The sequence below is a fragment of the Macaca thibetana genome, chromosome 10 (assembly GCF_024542745.1).
Source record: "Macaca thibetana thibetana isolate TM-01 chromosome 10, ASM2454274v1, whole genome shotgun sequence".
Taxonomy (NCBI): domain Eukaryota; kingdom Metazoa; phylum Chordata; class Mammalia; order Primates; family Cercopithecidae; genus Macaca; species Macaca thibetana.
Window position 1 is genome coordinate 51,229,081 of NC_065587.1, and position 23,460 is coordinate 51,252,540.

Sequence of the window (23,460 nt, forward strand, 5' to 3'; positions counted from 1 at the left end):
TACTGAATACGGTCATAAGATCACGGTCTAGTATTGTAACTTTGTCGACATGCCTACAAGCAGGCTGACCACTCCAGGAGGGCTTAGGGGAGTGTCTGCCGTCATCTGTGCACAACAGAGAGCCCACATGGGGCCAGGTACACTGGAGCCTGGCTGAGTGGACACATGTGTGCACGGAGTGAATGAGGCACAGAGCTTCTGTGCCACCCTCTGCTCTTGCCTGGAAGTTGGCAGTAGCCATAACTGGTCTTCCCACTTTATATTCACTGCACATTCCATCCCGTGCATCTTCCTGTCAGCAGCCAGGGAGGTCCTTTAAAGGGTGAGAGGATGGTGTTAGGTCTCTGCTCATCCCCCCATCACCTCCCTGTGCTCATGGGAGGAAACCCAAACACCCCACTACGGCCTAACGTTATCTGGCCTTAGCATGCTTGTCTGAATCCATGGTCCATCCCTCTCTCTTGCTCGCTCCACTGCAGCTCCACTGGCCTCCCTGCTGCTTCTTGCTGCCTCAGGGCCCTCGCACGTGCTCTTCTCCTTCCTGGAGTGCTATTCCTGCAGACGCGGTGCAGCCTGTGGCCTCACCTCATTCAAGCTTTGCTCGCAAGCCTGTCTTTCCAGAGAGATCTTCTCAGACCATGGCACTTCCCTCACTCATTGTCCCTTTAATTCATATAAATTATACATTTATTTGAGAGGAAAGTATTCATACTTCACTGTCTAAAAGTTGTAAATAGCGTGGGAATTTAGAGCACAAACTCTGGAGTTAGACTGGGTGGGCTCAGATGTGCTGTGTGACGTGTGACCTTGAACAAACAGCCTGACCTCTCTGTGCCTCAGGTCTTGGATCTGTCAAATGAGAAGAATAACGGTGCCTACCTAATAGGGTTGATGTGAGGATCAAACGAGCTTGACAGGTGCATGAGGGCTTGCTGAATATTAGCTGTTGTTACTGTTGGTAGTAGTAATAGTCATTACCTTGTTGACTGGTCTACTCTTGACCATGAGCTCCCAGTGGACCGTCTTGTTCTCTCCCCAGCCTCCATGGCTCAGGCTCGCACCAGTTGCTCAGCCAGTATTTGCTGAGTGAAGAATGAGTTGAAATACACTCCGCATTAGCAGAGCTGGCCCTGGGTGCCCTGCCTGCTTTCGTGTTGCTTCCTCCTGAAGCCTTCCGGGCTTGCTTCTCTGATTGACCACTAGCGTTTTCAGCATATGGCGCTGCTGTCTGGGCCTCTCTCAAGCCCCCGGGGAAGTGCCTTTCCAGCCTCATTGCTGGGGCCTCCAGAGGAAGAGCAGGGCTCCATCTCCCTTGTTTTGCATCCTTTGGGCACATTGCCTGGGTGCATGGCAAGAGCTCAGCAAAGTCCCAGGGGCCTGATGATGCAGACCAGCTGGGCCTTGGGAATCTTAGGACCTGGTCTTCAGAAAGGAGGACGTTTGTTTTCAGGCAGGGCAGAAAAGAAGTGAATGGAGAAGGGATGTGTTTGGAGTTTGTTTTCTCCAGGGAGTGCTCAGAACAACACCCTTTTGTGGCAGTTTGCTGCTCACAGTTACAGCTAGCCTGTTGTCATACGGCAAGGAGAATGCTAATGGCTCGCATATATTGAGTGCTTACTATATGTGTACTTGGTGCTTTTCCTATAGTGCCTCATTTATCCCTTACCACAACCATGAGAAGTACCAGACAGCCTGGGTTCAAAACCCAGTTCCTCCTTGTACTTCTTGGAGGCCTAAGGCTTTCTTGCTGTGCCTCAAAACGGAAGCTACCTTAAAAACGTGGAGCAAAGGCTCAGTAGACATTAATTGCTGCCTTCGTCATCACCATCATCCTCATCATCACGGGTTTGCAGATAATGAAGCCGAGGCCCAGGATGGAGAGGGGACTGGCCCAAGGTCACCCAGACAGTGAGGGGTAGGGTCAGCACTTGAACCTACGTTTGTGCTCATAACTATGATATAAGAGTGTCACATCTGCGGGGACGTTATCTGGATCGTCAAGGGAGCAGAGAGAGAGGGCATAGGAGAGAGACTGGAGCTGTTAGGCGTGTTTCTGGGTCAGATGATTAAAGAAACTTATCTCTGCCAGCACAGTTCGGGATGAAAGGCTGGCAGGGGCGGTTGGGTGATTTGGGTAATTTGGCCTGAAAAATCTTCCCTGATATCTCAAGTCCCAGCTAATCCCTTCCTCCTCAGTTCCTCTCCCATCACACTTAGTGGCTGGAATCTTTGATTAAGACTGGCCTGGCCTTTGCAATGTCCCAGCCTGTGTCTGAATTTGGGGGTGAGCTGGCAGTGTGAAATGGTGGGGGCAGGGGGCTTCTCATGGATTAAGAGCCACTTTACATGCTCAGTCCCATATCCTTGTGAAGGTGGGGTATTTTTTATACCCATCTTACAGATAAGAAAACCAGGCCTGGGAAGGGGCAGTGTTGGGGCCACCTCTGTGACCGTGGATCTCTGTTTTTCTCTCTCTCATTTACTCCACCCCAGACACACTGCCTCCTTTCTGTTCCTCATTACATACCAGACGTGTGCCCACCCTGGACTCTTTGCAGCACGGTGCCCCCTGCCCGTCAGGCCCTCCCCTCGGGTTTTTGCAGGGCTCTCTCTCTTGCTCTATCCAGGGTCTCTGCTCAAACATCACCTCCAGAGAGAGGCCTCCCCTGACCTCCCTGTGAAACAGTGCTTCCCTCTCCGTCATTCTGATTTGTCTTTCTAGTGTTTACCACTGCTTGACACTAGATTCCATACCTGAGTTTTCTTTGGCTCATCTCCTTTGCTAGAATATAATGTCCACCAGGCAGGGAGTTTTTGTCTGTTTTCTTGGGTTCAGCTCTGGCCTGGGTCTCCTCTGGACTGATGTCTTGCTTTCTTCTCCCCACCTCTGTTCTACCCCAGGAGCTGGCCAAGAGGACTCCCGGCAAGCACCCAGACCACCCTGCGGTCCAGAGTGCGCTGCAGGCCATGAAGACCGTTTGCTCCAACATCAATGAGACCAAGCGGCAGATGGAGAAGCTGGAAGCCCTGGAGCAGCTGCAGTCCCACATTGAAGGCTGGGAGGTGTGTACAGGACAGGAGGGGGCCTCCTGGGCTGCAGGAGGACAGGAGGGTGCCTCCTGGGCTGCAGGGGGCCAGGAGGTGCACAGCTGCAGGCATGAACTGAGGCCTGAGCACCTAGTTCAGTCTGCAGTGTATTTTGTTTGGCCTACGGAGTGTTTGCAAAAGATTGCTTAATTATTTTTCAATTAAATCCAAATAAAAAATCGCATTTCAAGTTTCTCTTAAAAACTTGGTGACACTGGGCCCCTATATCTCATGGAAATAGTCACTTTAGCTTCTAGTTTCCTTCAGTCCCCACTATCCCCTGTTATCTCCCTACCTCTTCTCTTTCATGCATTGCCTGGTATGTGGAGGCCTTTGAACTATTGATGCCTACGTCAAGGGTAGTGTTTTAGCGTCCACTCCAGGACAGAATTCTGGCTTTGACACTCGTTTGCTGGGTGACTTTAGGCAAATGGCATCACTTCTCTGAGCTTCAGTATCCTCATCTGTACTTGGTACATAGTAGGTACTCAATGAATGGTAGCTGTTGGTATTACTGTCATGATTATTAGGGGATAGGGTTCTTGAGATCATTGGATTTAAGTCCCCATGCCTTCCTTAGATTATTAGAGGTTTCCTGTGACTCCGTAGAAGGAAATGGAAAAATATGAATAAATGAAAAAATCTGTATCAGAGTAAATACAGCTGGAACGGGAGATTAAGAGGGAAGATGAAAGGCTCTCGGGCAGGGGTTGTTACGTGAATCATACGCCTCAGGCCCTTTGGATTTTCTGGCCTTTGGAGGCACTTGCCATATTTGGGATTTCTGGTTCTTTTCTCTGTGCTGGGGAATCCTAAATGTGAGGCTGTATTGCTGTGAGGTTATGGGTTTGGCTGCAGAGAGGAGAGGGGCTGTGTTCAGGGAGGGGTGGGCATTGTGGATCGGCCAATCCACTTGCCATGTCCCCTGCTCTCCTTCTGCTGGGCCTTCCTGCCCAGCTGAGGCTGGAGAGTAAAGAGCTCTATTTCCCAGCTTCAGTTTGGGATATGATTTGGGGTCTGGCCAAGAACAGATCCAGCTGCTTGAGATTTGGAAGGTGGAAGTGGGGCGGAGGCCACCCCTGTGCTATTTTTGCAGCAAAGCACAGCCATGGTTGTGTCTCGCTTTCCGTGGTAACATTAGGAGAGGGCCCGGGCGCCAGCTTCCTGCATGTCAGATGCATGGCATAGGCATTCCTTTTTTACTGTTGGTGGGACAGCAGCCATGGGACGGCTTTGCAGTTGACAGTTGAGGCAACAACTACTGAATCCTCAGTGCTGCCTGGGCCACCTTTTCCTGGAGCCTGAGCTTGGACAGGTGATGTTCTGATTTTCCTTTCCCACCTGGGGCAGGGGCAGTGGCTCCCCTGGTGGGTCAGTTCTGCAGTGAGGTTGGTTTTCTAGGGCCCTCGGCCTGGATTCCTGGCTCCCCTAGCCCCTTCAGTGAGTAAGTAAAGCCCCTCCTTCCTTTTTGCTTAAAAGTACACGGCTTGGTTTCTGTTTCCTGCATTTGAAAGTTGCCTGATCCTCAGGTGCGTCAGTTAGGATGCATCCTCTAAGACTCTCATCGCAGCCTCATGATGGCAGAGCTCTGATTTGGTCTCTGGTGATCCTCTTCTTCCCCTCCTGCTTCCATGAAGGCAGCAGCTCCAGGCACCATGTGTTCAAAACCGGAGGAGACAGGGGCATGGCCAGGGTAGTTAGTGGGGAGCTCTCTTCCCTGGTGGAGGAAAGCCTTTTCTAGAAGCCCCATGCAGGTGTCCCCTTTCATTACATTGGCCAGAAATGGGTCACATGGCCACTTTGAACCTCAAGAGCAAACAGAGGTGACTAATTTAAACATCTGTCTATTTGGGCTTTGAGTTTCCTGGAAGCCAAGGTGAAAAGAGCAACACACATAAGTTACCTAATATTGTCCAAAAAGGAAGAAGCAAAGCAGTTCTTCTGGGAGACAGAGTTTCCTGGCACTCAGTTGGAAAAGAAATTTCTCACATGGGCCCCGGAGGAGAGGGTATTGAGCAAGCTCTTTGGCAGCTGCACCAGAAGTGATTTCCAGATGCCTTTTTTTTCTGGTAAGGGCCTAGGGAAATGGGAACCAAGGGTCTTTAAAACCCTTTGTGACCCTGAACATGGACAGTTTGAGAACTCAGTGGCCCTCAGTGGCCGCTGTTTCTGGATGCAATAGGAAATAAAGTGACTTAAAATAAGAATTGCTGGCAGTTATTTAGCACCTGTTGTGAGCTTCCAACCCTACAAGGGAGGTGCTATTATCCCCATTTTACAGATGAGGCGGCTCAGGCACGGGGACTTGGTTTTGAGGCCCAGCCCTGTAACTTACAGACTGCCCTGCCTCAGGTAAGTTTGTCTTGCCTGGTGGGCCTTATTTTCTCCTATTTGTTTAATTTTAGTGATAATATCTCTGAAGTTATTTTTTGGTTTCATTTGGAAGATAAAGTGAGGTATAGAATATGAATGTCCTTTGAAAAACGTGAAATTGTTTCCTATGAAGTAGAAAGGTTTTTAAAATACAGTTTGTTCCTCAAGGTGACTTGTGAAAATAATACATTCTAGCTAGACAAATTAATATCTAATAGTGGAGCTGCTTCCATGCTATCTGTTAGTTGTTATAGTCTCTGAGGACAACATGACTTAGGGGGCAGTTCATGTTAATGACAGTGATTGCACGTCTTTATTTCAGATATTCTTCTTGGTTATTTCCCATCTTTCTGTGTGACCTCTTACTGATCTGATCCGATGGCTGTCATCTCTCTCTTGAAATATGTCTGACAAGGGGCTTGTTTTTGGAGCAAGGGGAGTCTTTTTTTTTTTTTTTGAGACAGAGTCTTGCTCTGTCGCCCAGGCTGGGGTGCAGTGGCCGGATCTCAGCTCACTGCAAGCTCCGCCTCCCGGGTTTAGACCATTCTCCTGCCTCAGCCTCCCGAGTAGCTGGGACTACAGGCGCCCGCCACCTCGCCCGGCTAGTTTTTTGTATTTTTTAGTAGAGACGGGGTTTCACCGTGTTAGCCAGGATGGTCTCGATCTCCTGACCTCGTGATCCGCCCGTCTCGGCCTCCCAAAGTGCTGGGATTACAGGCTTGAGCCACCGCGCCCGGCCTAGGGGAGTCTTGTCTTGGCCACTTTCTTGCTGTTTGCTTGAGGTTGCATCATTCATGAGTTCGATCTCCCATATGTGTGTTTTTTAGCCCCTGATCCTTTGTGAGCCACTGTTTGTTGTGAGACTGGTTTAGTTAAAACCAGATAAGTTAATCTGCGAATCCATTTTGCTGAGCACAAGGAAATGGCAGTGTCACAAAACCTTGCAAGTGAGTGAATGAGACAACTGCCTCTGTGGGGAGAGATTTCTTTGCCTCAGTTTCCTCATCTGCGAAGTCGGAATCATGGGAGTACCCCTGTCATGGGTCACTTGAGGACGGGGGAGTTGATGCTTACAGAGTCCTCGGCAGTGGCTGGCTCAGAGAAAACGCCCAATACGTGTCAGGAGGAGCCCCGGCAGCAAAGTGGGATCTCTTTATTTATTTATTTTAGATGGAAAAAGCATCCAAGAGCTTTGACTAGAACTTGTGCCCAGTGTGGGCTGCGCCTCCTCAGAGGCACACTGCAGATACAGCGCCATGGACTTCTCACAGTGACGAGAAGGAACTGTGTGCTCTCTTAATAAGAAAGAAACAGTCCTGGTGCAGTGGCTCACACCTGTAATCTCAGCACTGTAGGAGGCCGAGACGGGTGGATGACCTGAGGCCAGGAATTTGAGACCAGCCTGGCCAACACGGCGAAAACCCATCTCTACTAAACAGAAAAATTAGCCAGGTGTGGTGGAGCACGCCTGTTAATTCCAGTTACTCGGGAGACTGAGGCTGGAGAATCGCTTGAACCCAGGAGGCGGAGGTTGCAGTGAGCTGAGATGGTGCCACTGCACTCCAGCCTGGTCGACAGAGTGAGACTCCATCAAAAAAAAAGAAAGGGAGGGAGGGAGGCAGGCAGGCAGGCAGGCGGGCACTCCACTTTCTGGCTCTGGATCTGGAAGCCCTGGTTTAGGAGATGATCAACTGTTCACTCACCCACATGGGGAGAGAAGGAAACAGGAGTGAGGAAACAAAATCACTACAAAGCTCTTACAGTTTTTTCCTACCCTCCCTGGGGTGCTTTGGGCTCCCAGTGGGACAGGGTCTCTCCCCTTGGGGACTCCTGCTGTAGACTAACGATTGCAAAGAAAACTCTTCAGGTTGTCCTCGAAGAGCGGCCTGAGTTAGAGGTGAGCGGGTGGGGGAGTGGAGGCTGCTTGTCTGGGTTCAAGTTCCACCTCACTGCCTTACCACCTATGCGACCATGAACAAGTCACTTTACCACGCTGTGCCTCAGTTTCCTCATCTGTAAAATGAGAATTGTCCTGAGGATTAGCCGAGTTTGTGCAAGATATTTAGAACAGTGCGTGGCATGTGGCCACCCCATGCATGTATTGGCTTTGCGTGTATAAGGTTTTGTCATCTCCATCTCCATCATGGTTGAGTGTGCATGTCTGGAAGGAAGGAGGTCTTGAGTCCTGACTGGTCCACATCTCTTGGTGCTTAGCCTCTTCCCTGTGCATCCAACCCCTAGCATCACCCTTGACCTGGATTCAAAGATTTCAGGGAGATTGAGAGTGCGGCTAGGCTTCTCAGCAGGGCTGGGATGGAGGGGGTATCGCCCTGTAGTGTGCTTGGCATTTCAGCTGCAGTTGGCTGGGTGGTGATTAGCCAAGGCTGGAGAGGCAGCTTCCCAGGCTGGGCGCACTTCCTCTCCTAGGACCCCCGAGATGGCCTTGGCAGCAGGGTTCAGGTCTAGGGCTGTGTGACCTTGGGGTTTGGCAGCTGGGCCAGGTACCAGATTCTTCTTCAACTGCCCCTTTGGAGCCTAGAAGGGTTGGTGGGTGGGCATGAGGGAGCCAAGGCAAAAGGAAGGGGAGGCACGTGGGCTCCAGGGACTACCGAACTGGTGTCTGCTCTGTGCTGCCCATGGGCCATGATGAAGCTCCAGGGAGTCCCCGTCACCCTGTTTGCGAGGATGCCTGGGGTCCCAGGGGTGCTTCCTCATGACAGCCCTGAGTCTTGGTGCAGCAGGCTGCTGCCTCGGTGGAAACCTGAGATCTGTCTGTGGGCATGCAGTCGTCCATGCCCACCTGGCCCCTAGCCAAGCTGAAGGCCGTGATGTGTGATAATGAGTGCAGGCTCCTGTCCCGGCTGCACAGCTCTTCACCACAAGGAAGCTGCTTTCCCGGTCTCCAGAGGGGTCTCTGGCACTGTTGAGTGAAAGGGTTTGTTGTACCCAACTGGACCATGGGCACAGAGCAGACCAGCTCTAACACCAGCGAGAGAGTCCCTTGTAGGCCGTTAGCAGACAGCCTGGCTTCTCGGCTGCCAGAACCAGTTCCCCTTACTGGGTCTCAGAAGGAATTGTGTCAGCAGGTCCCAGTGGGGTAGGAACTCCATGTTGGTTCTGGGTGTTCAGTGTTTGGGGAAGGAGATTCTGTGAATAATTATTCCTCTCTCCCCAAGTTCATTTCCAGGCAGGGACAACATCATTTCTTGTTTCTTTCTTCACTGTAATCTGCCGGTCTGTCACATGAAACTCCCTTAAAACACTGCTTTTGCATAATATTCCTTGGGCCTAAATGTCCGTGGCACCCTGTTGTCTGTACCTTATTGTATTAATTAAAGTCCGCGGTTGACTGCTATAGGGAAGCGATGCAGCGGCCTCAGGGAGGTGGCTCATTAGCATTGCAACGCAGTTCTCATTAGCAGCGCAGAGGCGGACAGCCAGGCTGGGGTGGGCAGCTCTGCTCTGCCGGGACCCAGTTTCCCTCCAGCTCCTTACCCCACCATCTGCTGCAGTGTATCCCACTACCCCAGCCTGTGGAAAGAGGAAAGGAAGGGAAGCCATTTTCTTTCAAGGATGTGCCCTGGCAGTGAGGCACATTGGTGATCGCTTAGTCATGTGACCACACCTGGCACAAGGGAGACTGGGAGATGTAGTCTGTGGCTGGGCAGCCAAGTACCAGGCAAGACTCCATTCCCCAAAATGACAGAAGAGGGACGTGGATTGAGGGGCTGCCTCATTTGGCATTCGGTGCCCACCAAGGTTTCTTTTCTTCTCTCTTTGGACTTTGGGATCTCTCTGCCCTTGCCTGGGTCCTCTCGGCTTCAGGGAGACCTATGTGATCCCAGGCTCTGAGGATCCCTCCCAACCAGGACCTTCCCATCCCTGCCCTCAACCTCTTTTTCTATTTTTTTTTTTTTTTTTTTTAAGATAAGAGTTCTGCTGTGTCACCCAGGCTGGAGTGCAATGGTGTGATCTCGGCTCACTGCAACCTCTGCCTCCCAGGTTCAAGCGATTCTCTGCCTCACCCTCCTGAGTAGCTGGGATTACAGGCACCCGCCATCATGCCCGGCTAATTTTTGTATTTTTGTAGAGATGGGGTTTCACCGTGTTGGCCAGGCTGGTCTTGAACTCCTGACCTCAGGTAATCCTCCTGCCTCAGCCTCCCAAAGGATTACAGGCATGAGCCACCACGCCCAGCCAGCCTCTTTATGTTAATTTTTGTCTTCCAAGGTCTGCTGGCTCCTCCCTGATGCCTTTCCCAGCCACTCTGCCCGGATGCTCACTGATGTTCAGTGAACTTCATGCATTCAGTGAACTTTGTCACCCCTTCCCCTGCCTCTCAGCATAGGTGACCAGGTTTAGGATTGACATGTACATCTTTAACTTAGCTAGGTGGAATGCCCACAGGATCCTGCCCCTGATGTTTTACATATTGCATTTGTTGAGCACCTACTGTGTGCCAGAGAATGTTGTGGGTGCTGGGCATACACAGGGCACATAGTTGATTCAGGCCCTGTCCTTACAGAAGGGGCATTCAGATGAGGGATATATAGTAACAAGTCAAGACATAAATAGTGGGGAAGGAATAGGTGAAAAAAAAAACCCACAATAAAAACTGAATGAGGTCAGGCGTGGTGGCTCATGTCTGTAATCCCTGCACTTTGGGAGGCCGAGGCGGTTGGATCACTTGAGGTCAGGAGTTCAAGACCAGCCTGACCAACATGGTGAAACCCTGTCTCTACTAAAAAAATACAAAATTAGCTGAGCATGGTGGTGCATGCCTGTAATTCCAGCTACTTGGGAGGCTGAGGCAGGAAGAATCCCTTGAACCCAAGAGGCGGAGCTTGCAGTGAGCTGAGATTGCGCCATTGCACTCCAGCCTGGGCGACAGAGTGAGACTCCGTCTCAAGAAAAAAAAAAAAAAAAAAAAAAAAAAAAAAATCCAAAAAACAAAACCTGAACCAAAACATACCCAGATGCTGACTAGGACCTATTAGCTGTATGAGCTGGATGAGTCATTCCTTCCTGAGCCCCAAGTCCCTCTCCTGTAAAAGGAACATGTGGTCACATCAGTGTGCCCTCCCCAGGATTTTCCTGGCATGCTCAGCAGATGGAAACCACTAATCACATCGTATTGATTTTCTGTCCATTGACAGGCTTGCTGGTGGAATTTTTGGCGTGCGGCAGGTGGTAGTGTAGTAGGTTCTATCTCTGGGAAAGGAAGGGGATGTTCCTGGGTAGGCTTATTCACTGCATCCTCATTGCTCTCCCAGGGTTCCAACCTCACCGACATCTGCACTCAGCTCCTCCTGCAAGGGACTTTGTTAAAGATCTCGGCGGGCAACATCCAGGAAAGGGCCTTCTTCCTCTTCGACAACCTCCTTGTCTACTGCAAGCGGAAATCCAGGTGAGTGGCCAGGACACTGAGATGGGGTCTAGCCTGCTACCTTCTCCAGGTGATGCCCTGGGCTTGTCACTCCCCTCTCTGGGCCTCCCTTTCCTGTGAGGTGAGGGATTTGTTCTAAATCAGTGCTGCTAGTAGAAATACGATGCGAGCCACATGTTATGTTAAATGTTCTAGTAGCCTTTAAAAAATGTAACAAGTCAAGACGTAAATAAAACAGTAAAAAAGTAAAAAAAAAAAAGTGAAAAAAATTTACTTTTTTACCTTTAAAAAGGTAAAAAGAAACAGGTAAAATGAATTTAAATAATATATTTTATTTAACCTAATAGATCCCCAAATACTGGAATATTATATTCGATTATAATTATACAAGTAATTATTATTTAAAAAATTATTAAAGAGATATTTTGTGTGGTGGGTTTTTTTTTTTTACACTAAGTCCTCAAAATCTGGTGTGTATGTCATACTCACAAAACACCTGAATTTGTCCTGGGCACGTTTGAAGTGCTCAGTAGCTGCCTGTGGCTCGTGGCTACCATATTGGATAGTGTAGGTCTAGATGACTGTGGAAACTGGGAGGTTCTTTGTGACACCAACATCCTGTAATTCTAAGATCTAAAAGTTGAGGGTTAGAGAGGAGTGAAGCTCTTTCACTGTTCAGTTTTCGGAGGGTCGGGATAGTTTCTTCAGCTTCTTTGTGTCTCTCACTGGTGCTTCTTGCAATCTGTAGAGTCTAGGAGTAAGTGGATGGATGACTGAGTAGGTAGACAGAGGCAGGTGTATGTGTGATGGAAAGTGTGGTGACGGGTTGTGTGGGCACACGGGATGAGGCACAGATGGTGGAGGTTTGGGAGGTGAATGGATGGTAGATAGGAGGAGGCAGGGAGGGAAGGAAGGAATGTGGATGGATGTTGGAATTGACGTGTGGGTGAGTGAATGAGTGTTTGAATGCTTGGAGGTTTAGGAGACTGCTGGATGGAAGAATAGATGGAAAGCTGGGGGCATGTGTGGATGTTCAGGCAGTTAGAGAAATGGATATGAAGATTGGCGGATATGTGTCTAGATGAATGGTAGATTGGGGTCTTCTGGTATGGTGTATTGAGTGATTGGGTAGACGGATGGATGGATGGGTGGTTATATAATTGGGAAGGTGGGTGGGTGACAGAGGTTTGGAGATTAGTGGATGGATGGCCAGTTGGTTGGCATGTTGGTGGATGGGTAGGTGTTTAGTTGATAGTTGCTGAGGTGGTTGGGCTCTGGAAGGGAAAGTGGGACAGTTGGATTACTGAGTGGATGGATGGGTGAATGATTGGAGAGAGGGGAAATTAGGAGGTGGATGCGGCCGGTGGATGCCTGTAGTAGTTGGTGGGAACTGATGGTTGGATGTGTGGGTGGGTGGGTGGATTGGCACAGAGAGATTCCTGACTTTACGTTTTCATGTTCAGCAGTTATAGGATGGTCTCAGCTGACCCCTGCAGCACTTTTCAGAATCTCTTTGCTGTTACTTTGTGTTAGGGACAAAATAATGATGTTTCAGAGGCTTCTTAACTTCTCTCTCTCGCAAAGACTAGAGCTGAGGCCTGAGGTCCAGGCCCTAAGCCCTACCTTCAGCATTTCCTATAACTTGCTTTGTGGTCCAGGCCATGCCACTGATCATCTCTGAGCCTCAGTTTCCTTGTCTGTCTGTGCTGGGCTCCTAAGGTATAGTGAGAAACCTTACCACTGGATGAATAATGGATGCTCCATACCCATGTGTGGGCTTCCCAATGTCCTCCTCTTCCAGTGGGCCTCTCTGAGCCTTCGTTTTCTCTTCTGTAAAGTGGGGACGATCAGACCCTTCCTGTGGTAGTTTGGTTAAGAGCTAGGCCCCCCCCATTGGATCCCTGTTTAGCCGCCTTTGCAGCTCTGTGACTTTGCCTCTCTCTGTGCCTCAGTTTCCTCTTTGTAACACAGAGTCAATGATCGTATGTACCTCTTAGGACCGTTGAAGATCAGATATGTGAGTGTGCCTGGCATATAGTGGGTGCACAGCATAGTAGCTGCCAGCACCATTGTTGTTAACTTGGCTCTGGTGTGGTCACACAGGTACAGCTCCTGGTGCACAGGAGGCTCTGAAACCACGGGCCCTTCCCCACTGCCCTTTCCCCCCTGTTCTGGGCTTGGCCCTCCCTGTGAGGGCCTGGGCCTCCTGCTTCTGCTGTCTCCCAGTGGCTGGCTCAGCATGGCCCTTTCTCATTTGCTCCTTCATTCCCGTCCACTCCTTGAGGTCTGTCTGTCTCATGTCCTGCTGTCTGCTCATGAACGCCCCCTTCTCCTCTTTCCCTGCCTTCTCTGGGGCTGTCCTCAGAGTCCTCCTTGGGTAGTTTCAGGGCTGCTGCCAATGTCCGTCCTGAGCCCTGCCCCACCACTCTGCCCCGAGCAGTCTGGAGCAGGCACTTTTCCCAGAACACTGGGGTTTGGAAAACAGAACGTCCCTTTAGGCCTCTGTGACCTGCTCCCAACTTTTAGCTGAGTTTACTCAGCCTTTGGCTTCTGGGTGCAGGCTCTGCCTCCTCTGAGGCAGTCTCACCTGTGCAGGGACAGCAGCTGATTCTGATAGTACCGGATTCCAAGTGGGCTCCCTAGGGCCTTCCTTGTGGGTGCCCTGAGCCTTTCAAGGCCATTCCCCACCTCACTTCCACAAGCGAGCCAGGCTGGCTGCAGGGAAAGGGCGCATCTGTCTCTTGAGAGAAGCTGGCAGGTGGCCAGCATTCCTGCTTTTGGATGGAGAGCCAAAGGGCTGAGCTCTGAGAGGCCCAGGAGATTGGGCAATGGTGAGTGGATCTCCCGGCCTGAGTCCGATGTGGGTGCAGGCAATGCCTGGAGTGGCTTGGTGACTGCTGCCTGTGTTTGTCTTTGTCTGGGTCATGCAGGGCACCACCCGTCCAGGACATGGGTCAGGGGAGGTCTCTGACTCACAGTGCTTCTGGGCGAATTCAAAAGCAGAGGCTCCTTGGGTGTCTGAAGTGGAAAACGGGAAGGAGTGTTTTAAAAACCCACCTCCCATCCTCCAGAAGGGGAAACCAAGACCCAGAAGAGCAAAGTTGCATGCATCTCAGCCCCCTGCTTAGCATCTTAGAGGCAGCAGTAGTGTGTCGCCGTTAAGAACACAGAGGGCTGGGCGCAGTGACTCACGCCTGTAATCCCAGCACTTTGGGAGACCGAGGCGGGCAGATCACAAGGTCAGAAGATCGAGGCCATCCAGGCTAACACGGTGAAAACCTGTCTCTACTGAAAATGCAAAGAAATTAGCCGGGTGTGGTGGCATGCGCATGTAATCCCAGCTACTCCGGGCGGCTGAGGCAGGAGAATCACTTGAATCAGGGAGGTGGAGGTTGCAGTGAGCTGAGATGGCGCCACTGCACTCCAGCCTGGGGGACAGAGCGAGACTCTGTCTCAAAAAAAAAATAAGAAAAAGAAAAAAAGAACATAGGGGCTGTGCTTACTATCTGTGTGACCTTGAGCAAATTATGTCAGCTGTGTGTGCCTCTGTTTTCCTACCCGTTATATGGGGATAAAAGTAGTCCTCATTTCATGGGGTTGTTTTTACAGAGTAAAACATGTAAAGGGTAGACGTGTAATGTGGTTAGAATAAGGCCTGGTACGTGGTCAAGTGGAAGAAATAGAAATATGTATCTTTATTTGGGTGTGTCACACGTAGCTCACACTTCAGTTGTGTCTGAAAAGGGTTCTTCTTTTTTATCTTACTTCTGCCCCTTGGATCTTCCTCATTACCAGTAAATGGTACCAAAATTCGTATTAAGTCAAGGTTCTCCAGAGCGACAGACTCAATAGGGGGGTGTGTGTGTGTGTGTGTGTGTGTGTGTGTGTGTGTGTGTGTGTGTTTGTGTAAAGAGATTTAAATAAGCAATTGACTCATGTGATTATGGAGGCTGACAGGTCCCAAGTTCTGTCGTCCACAAGCTGAAGACAAGCCAATAGTGTCGTTCTGATCCTAGGATTGGCAGGCTCAGGACCCAGGAAGAACGGGTATCTGCTTGAGGCTGGAGGCAGGAGAAGAAATTTGCTCAGGAACTGAAGACAGAATCTTCTTGATTTTGAGCTAAACTTATCCCCATACCTACTTCATCAGCAAGTCCTTTCCATCCTGTCATCAAACTTTGTCCAGAACCTCAGTGCAATTCCAATAAACTCTAGGAGGGGGTTTGTGTACGTGTGTATGTATGTATGTGTGTGTGTGTATGATCAGCTGACGGTAAAATTTACAGGAAAATCCAGAGACAGAAATAGCAAAGACAATTATGAAGAAGGTCAAAGCTAAGGGACCATTATTACCAGATTCCAAGTCCTGCTGTAAGGTCATAGTAATTAAGATAGTGTGGTATTGGTATGAAAACAGATACGTAGAGTAATGGAATCAAATAATGAGTTAGAAATAGACCCACATGTAAGCAGTCATTTGAATTTCAACAAAAGCACTAATGCAGTACAATAAATGGTGCTTGGTCAGTTTGATATCCAGTGGGGGAAAAGGTGATTCTTGACCCTTACTTACCTCATACCAAACACAAAAATCAACTTCAGCTGGATCATAGATTTAAATGTAAACGGTAGAACAATAAGGCTTCTAGAAGAAAGCAAAGGAGAGTATCTTCATGAGCTAGGGGTAAGCAAATGTCTTAAATAGGACAAAGAGTATAGTTGTGAAGGAGAACTAAATTCATTAGACTATGTTAAAATTAAGAATTTCATTAAAAAATACTGTGAGGAGAGTGAAAAGACAAGCCACAGACTGGGAAAAGGTTTTTATAGTCCGTATAATGGCTAGAGTGTTCACATCCAGAATATATAAAGAGGCCCTGTAGCCAGATTTGGCCCTGTGCCCATTTTTGTCAATAAAGTTTTATTGGAACACAGTTATACCCATTTGTTTATATACAGTCTTAGCTGCTTTGATGCCATAAGGGCAGAGTTGAGTAGTTGTAAAGAGACCGTATGGCCTACGAAACTGAAAATGTGTACTATTTGGCCCTTTTCAGAAAAAAACAATTGCCAACCTCTGCTTTAAATAATTAAGAAAATTCAACAATAAATGACAAGGGACAGTCATTTCACAAAAGAAGGCACCAGATCACTAATAAACATGCAATGGTGTTTGAGGTTATTTACTTATCAGGGAACTACAGATGAAATGTTAATGAGCTACTACTATATACGTACCATAATGGCCAAAATGAGAAATAAAATACCAGTTATAGAGGATATGGGACAACCGGAATGTTCCTACACTGTTAGGCATGGGAAAATCGGTACAACTATTTTGGAAAACAGCTTGGCAGTATCTCCTAAAGCTAATCATGCACATTCCTTATCACTCAGTAATTCAGCTCCTCAGGTATCTAACCCAAAGAAATGTCTCTGTCAGGCACGTGCAGGAATCTCACAGCAGCACCACACTGGAAAGAAGCCCAGTGTGTGGCCACGTCACTCCACCCGGCAGCATCGGTAACTCTCACAGCCGTGAGGCTGAGTGAAGGAAGCTGAACACAAAAGCACACACTTATGATTCCATTTGTGTAAAGTTCAAAAACAGGCGAAGCAAATCTATGGGGTTAGACGTCAGGACAGTGGTTACCCTTGTCAGGGGAAGAGGGCAGGGATGGGAAAGGGGTGTAAGGGGGTGCTTATGGGGAGCTAAACATGTTGATACAGGTGTGTTCCCTTGCAAAAATTAATTGAGCCATATTAATGCTGCTTTTTTTCTGTGTAGATTTTATACTTTAATACCAAGTTTACAAAAATATATGCACATATGTATGTCTATGTTTATATGTATGTGTATACACACACAAACGCACACATACGCACTCTCATCCTTATCTCATCTTGATGATTGCAGTGGTCTCCTCTCTGGTTCTAGCCCCTTCTACACCAGCAGACAGAGGGAGTCTCTTGAAACCGAAGTCCATCCCATTCCGCCTGTGCTCCAACCCTCCATGGCTCCCATCTCACACACACAGCAGAAGCCCACATCTTCGCCCCTTACAACTTAGTTTTCAGAGAGATAAGTCTCTTCCACATTCCCGAATCCTCAGCTTATCTCGTATTTCATTTACCCACTTAGAGTAACAAGTACACATCAGCCAAGTCGGTGTGGGAACACACCCACTGGCTCTTGGTGAGCATACAGCCCACCTGCTGGAGCAGAGGCCTGTGCACACCACCAAGTGGCCGTTGAGCTCTGGGAGTTCATTTTCTGCCCTATCTTCACCAGAGCATTTATCTTCACCAGAGCCCTATCTTCCACCAGAGCCTCTGATCTAACATATGGTTTACCTTACTTAGGGACTGTCTCTGTGTCCCGCCTCCAACCCTACATTAGAAGTTGAGTTCCCAGAGATGTTGTTTTGTTCAGCCATGCAGCCCCAGTACCTAAAACAGTGCCTGGCACATTCTCCACGTGGCTTGTTGGTTACACAGATGAGTGACTCCCCATGGCTCCTGACTTGGTATCCTCCTCATAGGAAGCTCTGGCCAAATGTTTGTTGAGTGACTGTTTTAGTCCCTTCAGGCTGCTATAACAAAATACCAGAAACTGGAGGTTTTAAACAACAGAAATTCGGGCTGGGCGTGGTGGCTCATACCTATAATCCCAACACTTTGGGAGGCCGAGGCGGGTGGATCACTTGAGGTCAGGAATTCAAGACCAGCCTGGCCAATGTAGTGAAACCCCGTCTCTACAAAAAATACAAAAATTAGCCGAGTGTGGTGGCACATGCCTGTAGTCCCACCTACTTGGGAGGCTGAGGCAGGAGAATCATTTGAACCTGGGAGGCAGAGGCTGCAGTGAGCTGAGATCATACTACTGCACTCCAGCCTGGACGTCAGAGCGAGGCTCCATCTCAAAATAAATAAATAAATAAATAAAATAAGGCCGGCACGGTGGCTCACACCTGTAATCCCAGCACTTTGGGAGGCCGAGGTGGGTGGATCATGAGGTCAGGAGATGGATGGAGACCTTCCTGGCTAACACAGTGAAACCCTGTCTCTACTAAAAATACAAAAAATTATCTGGGCATGGTGAGACATGCCTGTAGTCCCAGCTACTTGGGAGGCTGAGGCAGGAGAATCACTTGAAGCCGGGAGGCGGAGGTTGCAGTGAGCTAAGATCACGCCAGTGCACTCCAGCCAGGGCGACAGAGCGAGACTCTGTCTTAAAAATAATAAAAAAATAAATAAAATGAAATAAAGTAAAAACAGAAATGTATTTTGTACAGTTCTAGAGGCTGTGAAGTCCAAGATTAAAGGTGCTGGTAGACTCGGTGCTGGCAAGGGCCTGCTTTCTGCTTCATAGATGGTGCCTTCTTGCTGTGTCCTGCCACGGCAGAAGGGGCGAGCAAGCTCTCTGAGGCCTCTTTTATAAGGGCCTAATCTCATTCATGAGGTCCTTTTCCCCCTGACCTCATCATCTCTCAAAGGCTCTACCTCCTAATACCGTTACCTTGGGGGTTAGGATATAACTTATGAATTTTGGAGGGACACCAACATTTAGACTATAGGAATGGGTGAATGATAGAATTCACTTGAGTGAATGATTGAACCATGGGAAGGTGGATGATGGATAGATGGATGGATGGATGAATGGACCACCAATTCCAAGCCTCCTTCCATTCTGGTCCTATTTCAGGAAGTTCCTGTCTTTGAGAAACTTAATAGGCCTGTCCCCATTTTCTAGCCAAGAAGATTGGGTTTCTGTTACCTCCTGTTGGTCTCCCATGTCTCCTCTTGGCTGAAAAGTAGCTCTGTGGAGTCAGGAAGGCTATTAGCCTGTTTTCCAGATGAGGAAGCTGTGGCTGGAAGAGAAGAGACTTGTTCAGGTTACCCCAGCACCAGCCAAACACGCCCGCTCCTGAACCCTGCCTGGGGCTCCTCTCTGTCTCCTGGTCTCCCCTCAGTGTTGCGTTCCCCTTTGTGCTATTGAAAACAGTTGCATCTGGGAGGTGACGTGCAGGGGACACTGACTTCTCACTGTCTTTCAGGGTCACCGGGAGCAAGAAGTCCACTAAGAGGACCAAATCCATCAATGGCTCCCTCTACATCTTCAGGGGCCGAATCAACACTGAAGTCATGGAGGTCGAGAACGTGGAAGATGGGACAGGTAGCCCCTCCCCCAGCCCTGCCTGCGCCCTCCCTGCTCCCTCGCACTCTCTCTGTTTCATTTAAATATATCTTTTTCTTTTATCATGGTACAGAAAAGTACCCAGAGCACAGATGCGTGAAGCGAATATCTGGGTGGTTAGCATTCAAGTTAAGAAATAAAACACTGCACCCCAAATCCTTCCTCCTTGCAATACCTTCTTCCCCCTAAAAGTAACCACTGTCTGAATTTTGTGATGATCATTTTCTTGCTTTTTAAAAACATTTTTATCTCCTAAGCATTTATGACTAAACATTTTAATTAAAATTTGTTTTTGAACCTTATATAAGTGGTTATATGATTACATGTGTTTAAGTGGCTTTACATATATGTGATTATATATATATGTGTGTATATATATATACAACCCACCTGGTCATATAATGGTCATGACCATTTTACTTAAATCGTCATAAAATATGGTGGCTGGGTGTGGTGGCTCACGCCTGTAATCCTAGCACTTTGAGAGGTTGAGGTGGGCAGACTGCTTGAGCCCAGGAATTTGAGACCAGCCTGGGCAACATGGAGAAAACCTGTCTCTACAAAAAATACAAAAACTAGCCGGACATGGTGGCATGCAACTGTGGTCCCAGCTGCTGGGGAGGCTGAGGTGGGAGGATTGTCTGAACCCAGGAGGTCGAGGCTGCAGTGAGCCATGATTTCACCACTGCACTCCAGCCTGGGCGACAGAGTGACATCTTGTCTCCCCACCCCAAAAATATGGTCTACATTTTTTTAACAAACTGTTTATTTCACTCAGCACCACGTTGGTGGGGTTCATCCATGTCTCTGCACGTAGCTGTTTGCAGCCTGTTGGTTTCCGTTGCTGCAGAGTGTTCCACCACGTGAACGTTCCACGCTTCATGCATTCTTTGGGTGATGGACATTTGGCCTGTTTCCACCGCTCACGGTCACGTACAGTGACGCTGTGAGGGCTCATGTGAGCATCTCCTAGTATGTGTGCTTTTGAGCTTGTCCAGAGCGGGGGTTCTTGCTTGGTTTTGAGCCATAAGCCCCTTTGGCAGTCTCATGAAGCCTGTGGAGCCCTCCTCAGATTCAGGCTTTCGCTTCCCTAGATCATGCTAACCTGTTTGAGCGGTTTTCCAGGTCCCATCCCAGCCAGCGTTGGGTAGGGGTCCCATGTTTAACTTGGCTTGTCAGTCTGGCACTAAAAGTTTTAAGTAACCTCAGTGCCCGAGTGAGATGGGAGGAGCCCAGGAAGCATTTTGGGGCTCCAGGTAAGTGTCTCCCCATGAGTCACTGCTGTGTTTGTGCCTAGAGGCAAAGTCTTAAAATGAAGTCCTCTGTCATTGAGTGGTTGAGAGGGGTCTTTGTTTGCATAAGATCTTCCTTGTCCACTGGACAAGGATAAGAAGTGAGCGTTTGAAGGGCTGGAAGTCCAGTTCCCCATCCTGATGCAGGCGAGGACCCTGCCCTGTGCTGGGGTGGAAAGGCTTGGTAATGGGGAGTGTTGAGAGTCACGTAGCTGAGTGTCTGCTGTACCTTTGCCTCCTGCCCCCACCAGCGGATTACCACAGCAACGGCTATACCGTCACCAATGGCTGGAAGATCCACAACACGGCCAAGAACAAGTGGTTTGTCTGCATGGCCAAGACGGCGGAGGAGAAGCAGAAGTGGCTGGACGCCATCATCCGCGAGCGGGAGCAGCGCGAGAGTGAGCGGCGGCTTTGGGGGGCTCGCTTGGGACCCCTGAGCTATGCGTGGCTTCTTCTGAGTGGGGGCTGTGTCTAGGGAAGAGGCATAGGGTCCTTTTCAGGAGGATCAGAGCTGCAAGAAGCAGGTATTTGAAGGGACAGGGAGCTCTGGGACTGTTCCAACCTCTAGTACCTCAGAGGTTGCCCACTAGACAAATGGGGAAACTGAGGCCCAATAGAAGGGTCTTCCCCTCAACTTCTGCATATCAGTCAGTGGCTCCTCCCTTTGCCCGACAGTTCCGAGTCAAACTGTGCATATCATCCCTGGTCTCCCCTGCAACACCTGCTCCCCAAATTCAATAGATCGACAAGTCCCTTTAACTCTGCCTTTCGCGTGTATATCATACCCATCCGCTTCTCCTCTCCTCTCCCTACTTCCACCCAAGACAAGCCGCCATCCTCTCTCAGGAATATGGGCCCAGCGGGGCCAAATCCATGGATTGTTTGTCTAGAGAAGCTAGACATCTGGATTTTTAGGTGACATTTTCTGATCCTAAATGTTGCACCAACATTTATTAAAATGATATTAGGCCAGATAAACCACTGAACTGGGGGCCTGGTTAGGCAGGGTTGTGACCTCTGAAATTGATCAGGGCTGAGTGTGTGTGTGGTCAGGACTGGGATGGGGTTCAGGGATGTGGCCTAGCTGAGGCCGATCAGTATCTCCGTGGTCTTTGTTGGGCACGTGGGATCATGGGTGGGGGTGTGGCCCAGGTGGGTCTTGGTGGTGAGATTTGGTTGTTGTCCACATCCTGAACTCAGGGCTGGGTTCACAGTGGTCACGAGCACGAATCTGGAACCAACTTCCTGGGTCTAAATTCTGGTTTCACCACTTCCAATTGGGCAACCTTAGGCAGAGAACTGAACTTCTCTGGACCTCAGTTTCTTCATCTGTAAAATGGGGATAATTATGGCACCTTATTACTATGGGTTTCTCATGAGGAGTACTGTCATGTAGTAGGTGCTATAAAAGCATTTGCTGTTGTCAACATTAGATGGGAGTCAAAATAGAAACATGTGGGCAGAGATTAGGGTCAGGTCCTGTGAGCGCTGGCTGGAAGAATGACCAGGCTTTTATCACTGGGCTGGAATGAAGATCCTGACAAGTTTTCTGATAACCTGTGAATCTGGAGACCCACCCTCGGGTTGGGGAGGCAGCATAGGAAAGTGATTAAGAACATAGCTGTAGAGCTTGTTTCCTGGGTTGAAGGCATGACCCCCTGTTATCCCAGGACTTAACCTCTGTGGGTCTCAGCTTTGCTGTCTGTAAAATGGTTGTTTTGAGGTGTCATTGGCAGGTGCCTAGGGCAGTAACAGTTGGTGCCTTCTAGCTGCCGCTGGCGTGGTGGTGGTGGGGGGCAGGTGGGGGGGCAGGTGGCAGGCCGGCTTTTAGGAGCTGTGGGCCTGCCCCTTGTCTCCCCCCGACCCCTCCCTGCCCTGGGTCTGGTGCTCTCTCCAGTGCTGACCGTGCCCCTGTGCAGGCCTGAAGCTGGGCATGGAGCGTGACGCCTACGTCATGATTGCGGAGAAGGGGGAGAAGCTGTACCACATGATGATGAACAAGAAGGTGAACCTCATCAAGGACCGCCGGAGAAAGCTGAGCACTGTCCCCAAGTGCTTTCTTGGCAAGTGAGTGGCCTCACCCTGAACTCCCTGGTTCCCCGGGCTCTCAGCTGGAGGTGGGGCAGATCATCCCCATCCACCCATGCAGCCTGGCCCTGCCCAGGGGCCGTCCTGGCCAGAGCCACAAAAGGACCTGAATCCTCATGGAGCAGCCCTCAGAGGTCAAGAAGGCTAGTGGGGTCCCTGAATCAGGTCTTTCAACCCACTGCCAGACATAAGTTTTCCACTGTGACCTGGTACAGCCATTCATATAATACTTGATTGAAGCGGAGGTTTCACAGAGCTTACTGTGCTTGATCCCACTCTGAGAATATCTGTTTCTATTCTGTTCTATTCCTTCTATTCTATTCAAGTTGCTTCTTCATTCATTTCAAAATTAATGCTGGCAAGACCCATGACATTGTTTCATAAAGCACTAACGGTTTGAAAAATGCTGCTGTAGCACTTGGGAAAAGAGAAGCCACTCTAGGTATTTCAGGCAGGGAGGTATTGAACACAGGTAATTGATTACAAAGGTGTTTTAAGGGCTGGAAGAATAAAGGTAGGCACCCCCACCCCATTTTTTTTTGGCTGGGGCTGCCATGACAAAGTCGCACAAAACTGTGTGGCTTAAACAACAGAAATGTATTGCTTCGCAGTTCTGGAGGCTGGCAGTCCCAGGTCAGGGTGTCGGCAGGGAGGGTGTCTGGTGAGGCCTCTCTTCCTGAGTTACGTGTGAAGGGCAAGGGAAGCTTCTATAACCTTCTCAGTGCTCAGAGCCTCCACTTCCTCTGTTTGGGAAATACAGCCCCATTTTATAACTGGGGTTCAAAGGGGTCAGAACACAGGTGTGATAGGCTGGCTCTTACACTCAGGTCACCTGAGGGTGAGGGCTGGGGCACGGGAGAGGCAGAAGAAATCCAGTCCTTGTAAAATGACCAGGCTGTTTTGAGGCCCTACAACGTGCTAGACACTCCGGAAAGGACAGTGCCAAGGACTTGCAACCTCATGAAACTTGTGGTGCAGCTGGGGAGAGAAGTTTGCCGGCAATGCGGGAACTTTATTTAGAATGTAAGGACTTA

The 23,460-nt window shown here is 49.3% G+C and overlaps 1 protein-coding gene across 1 annotated transcript in view; it reads left to right on the forward strand.

The window, feature by feature from the left end:
• Nucleotides 1–23,460, forward strand: part of PREX1 (phosphatidylinositol-3,4,5-trisphosphate dependent Rac exchange factor 1) — a 204,676-nt gene that overhangs the window by 117,427 nt on the left and 63,789 nt on the right. The window contains exons 6-10 of the mRNA XM_050807428.1: nucleotides 2,902–3,063; nucleotides 10,734–10,867; nucleotides 18,904–19,022; nucleotides 20,587–20,736; nucleotides 22,258–22,405. Coding sequence (XP_050663385.1) covers nucleotides 2,902–3,063; nucleotides 10,734–10,867; nucleotides 18,904–19,022; nucleotides 20,587–20,736; nucleotides 22,258–22,405 — 713 coding nt within the window. The remainder of the gene's footprint in view (nucleotides 1–2,901; nucleotides 3,064–10,733; nucleotides 10,868–18,903; nucleotides 19,023–20,586; nucleotides 20,737–22,257; nucleotides 22,406–23,460) is intronic.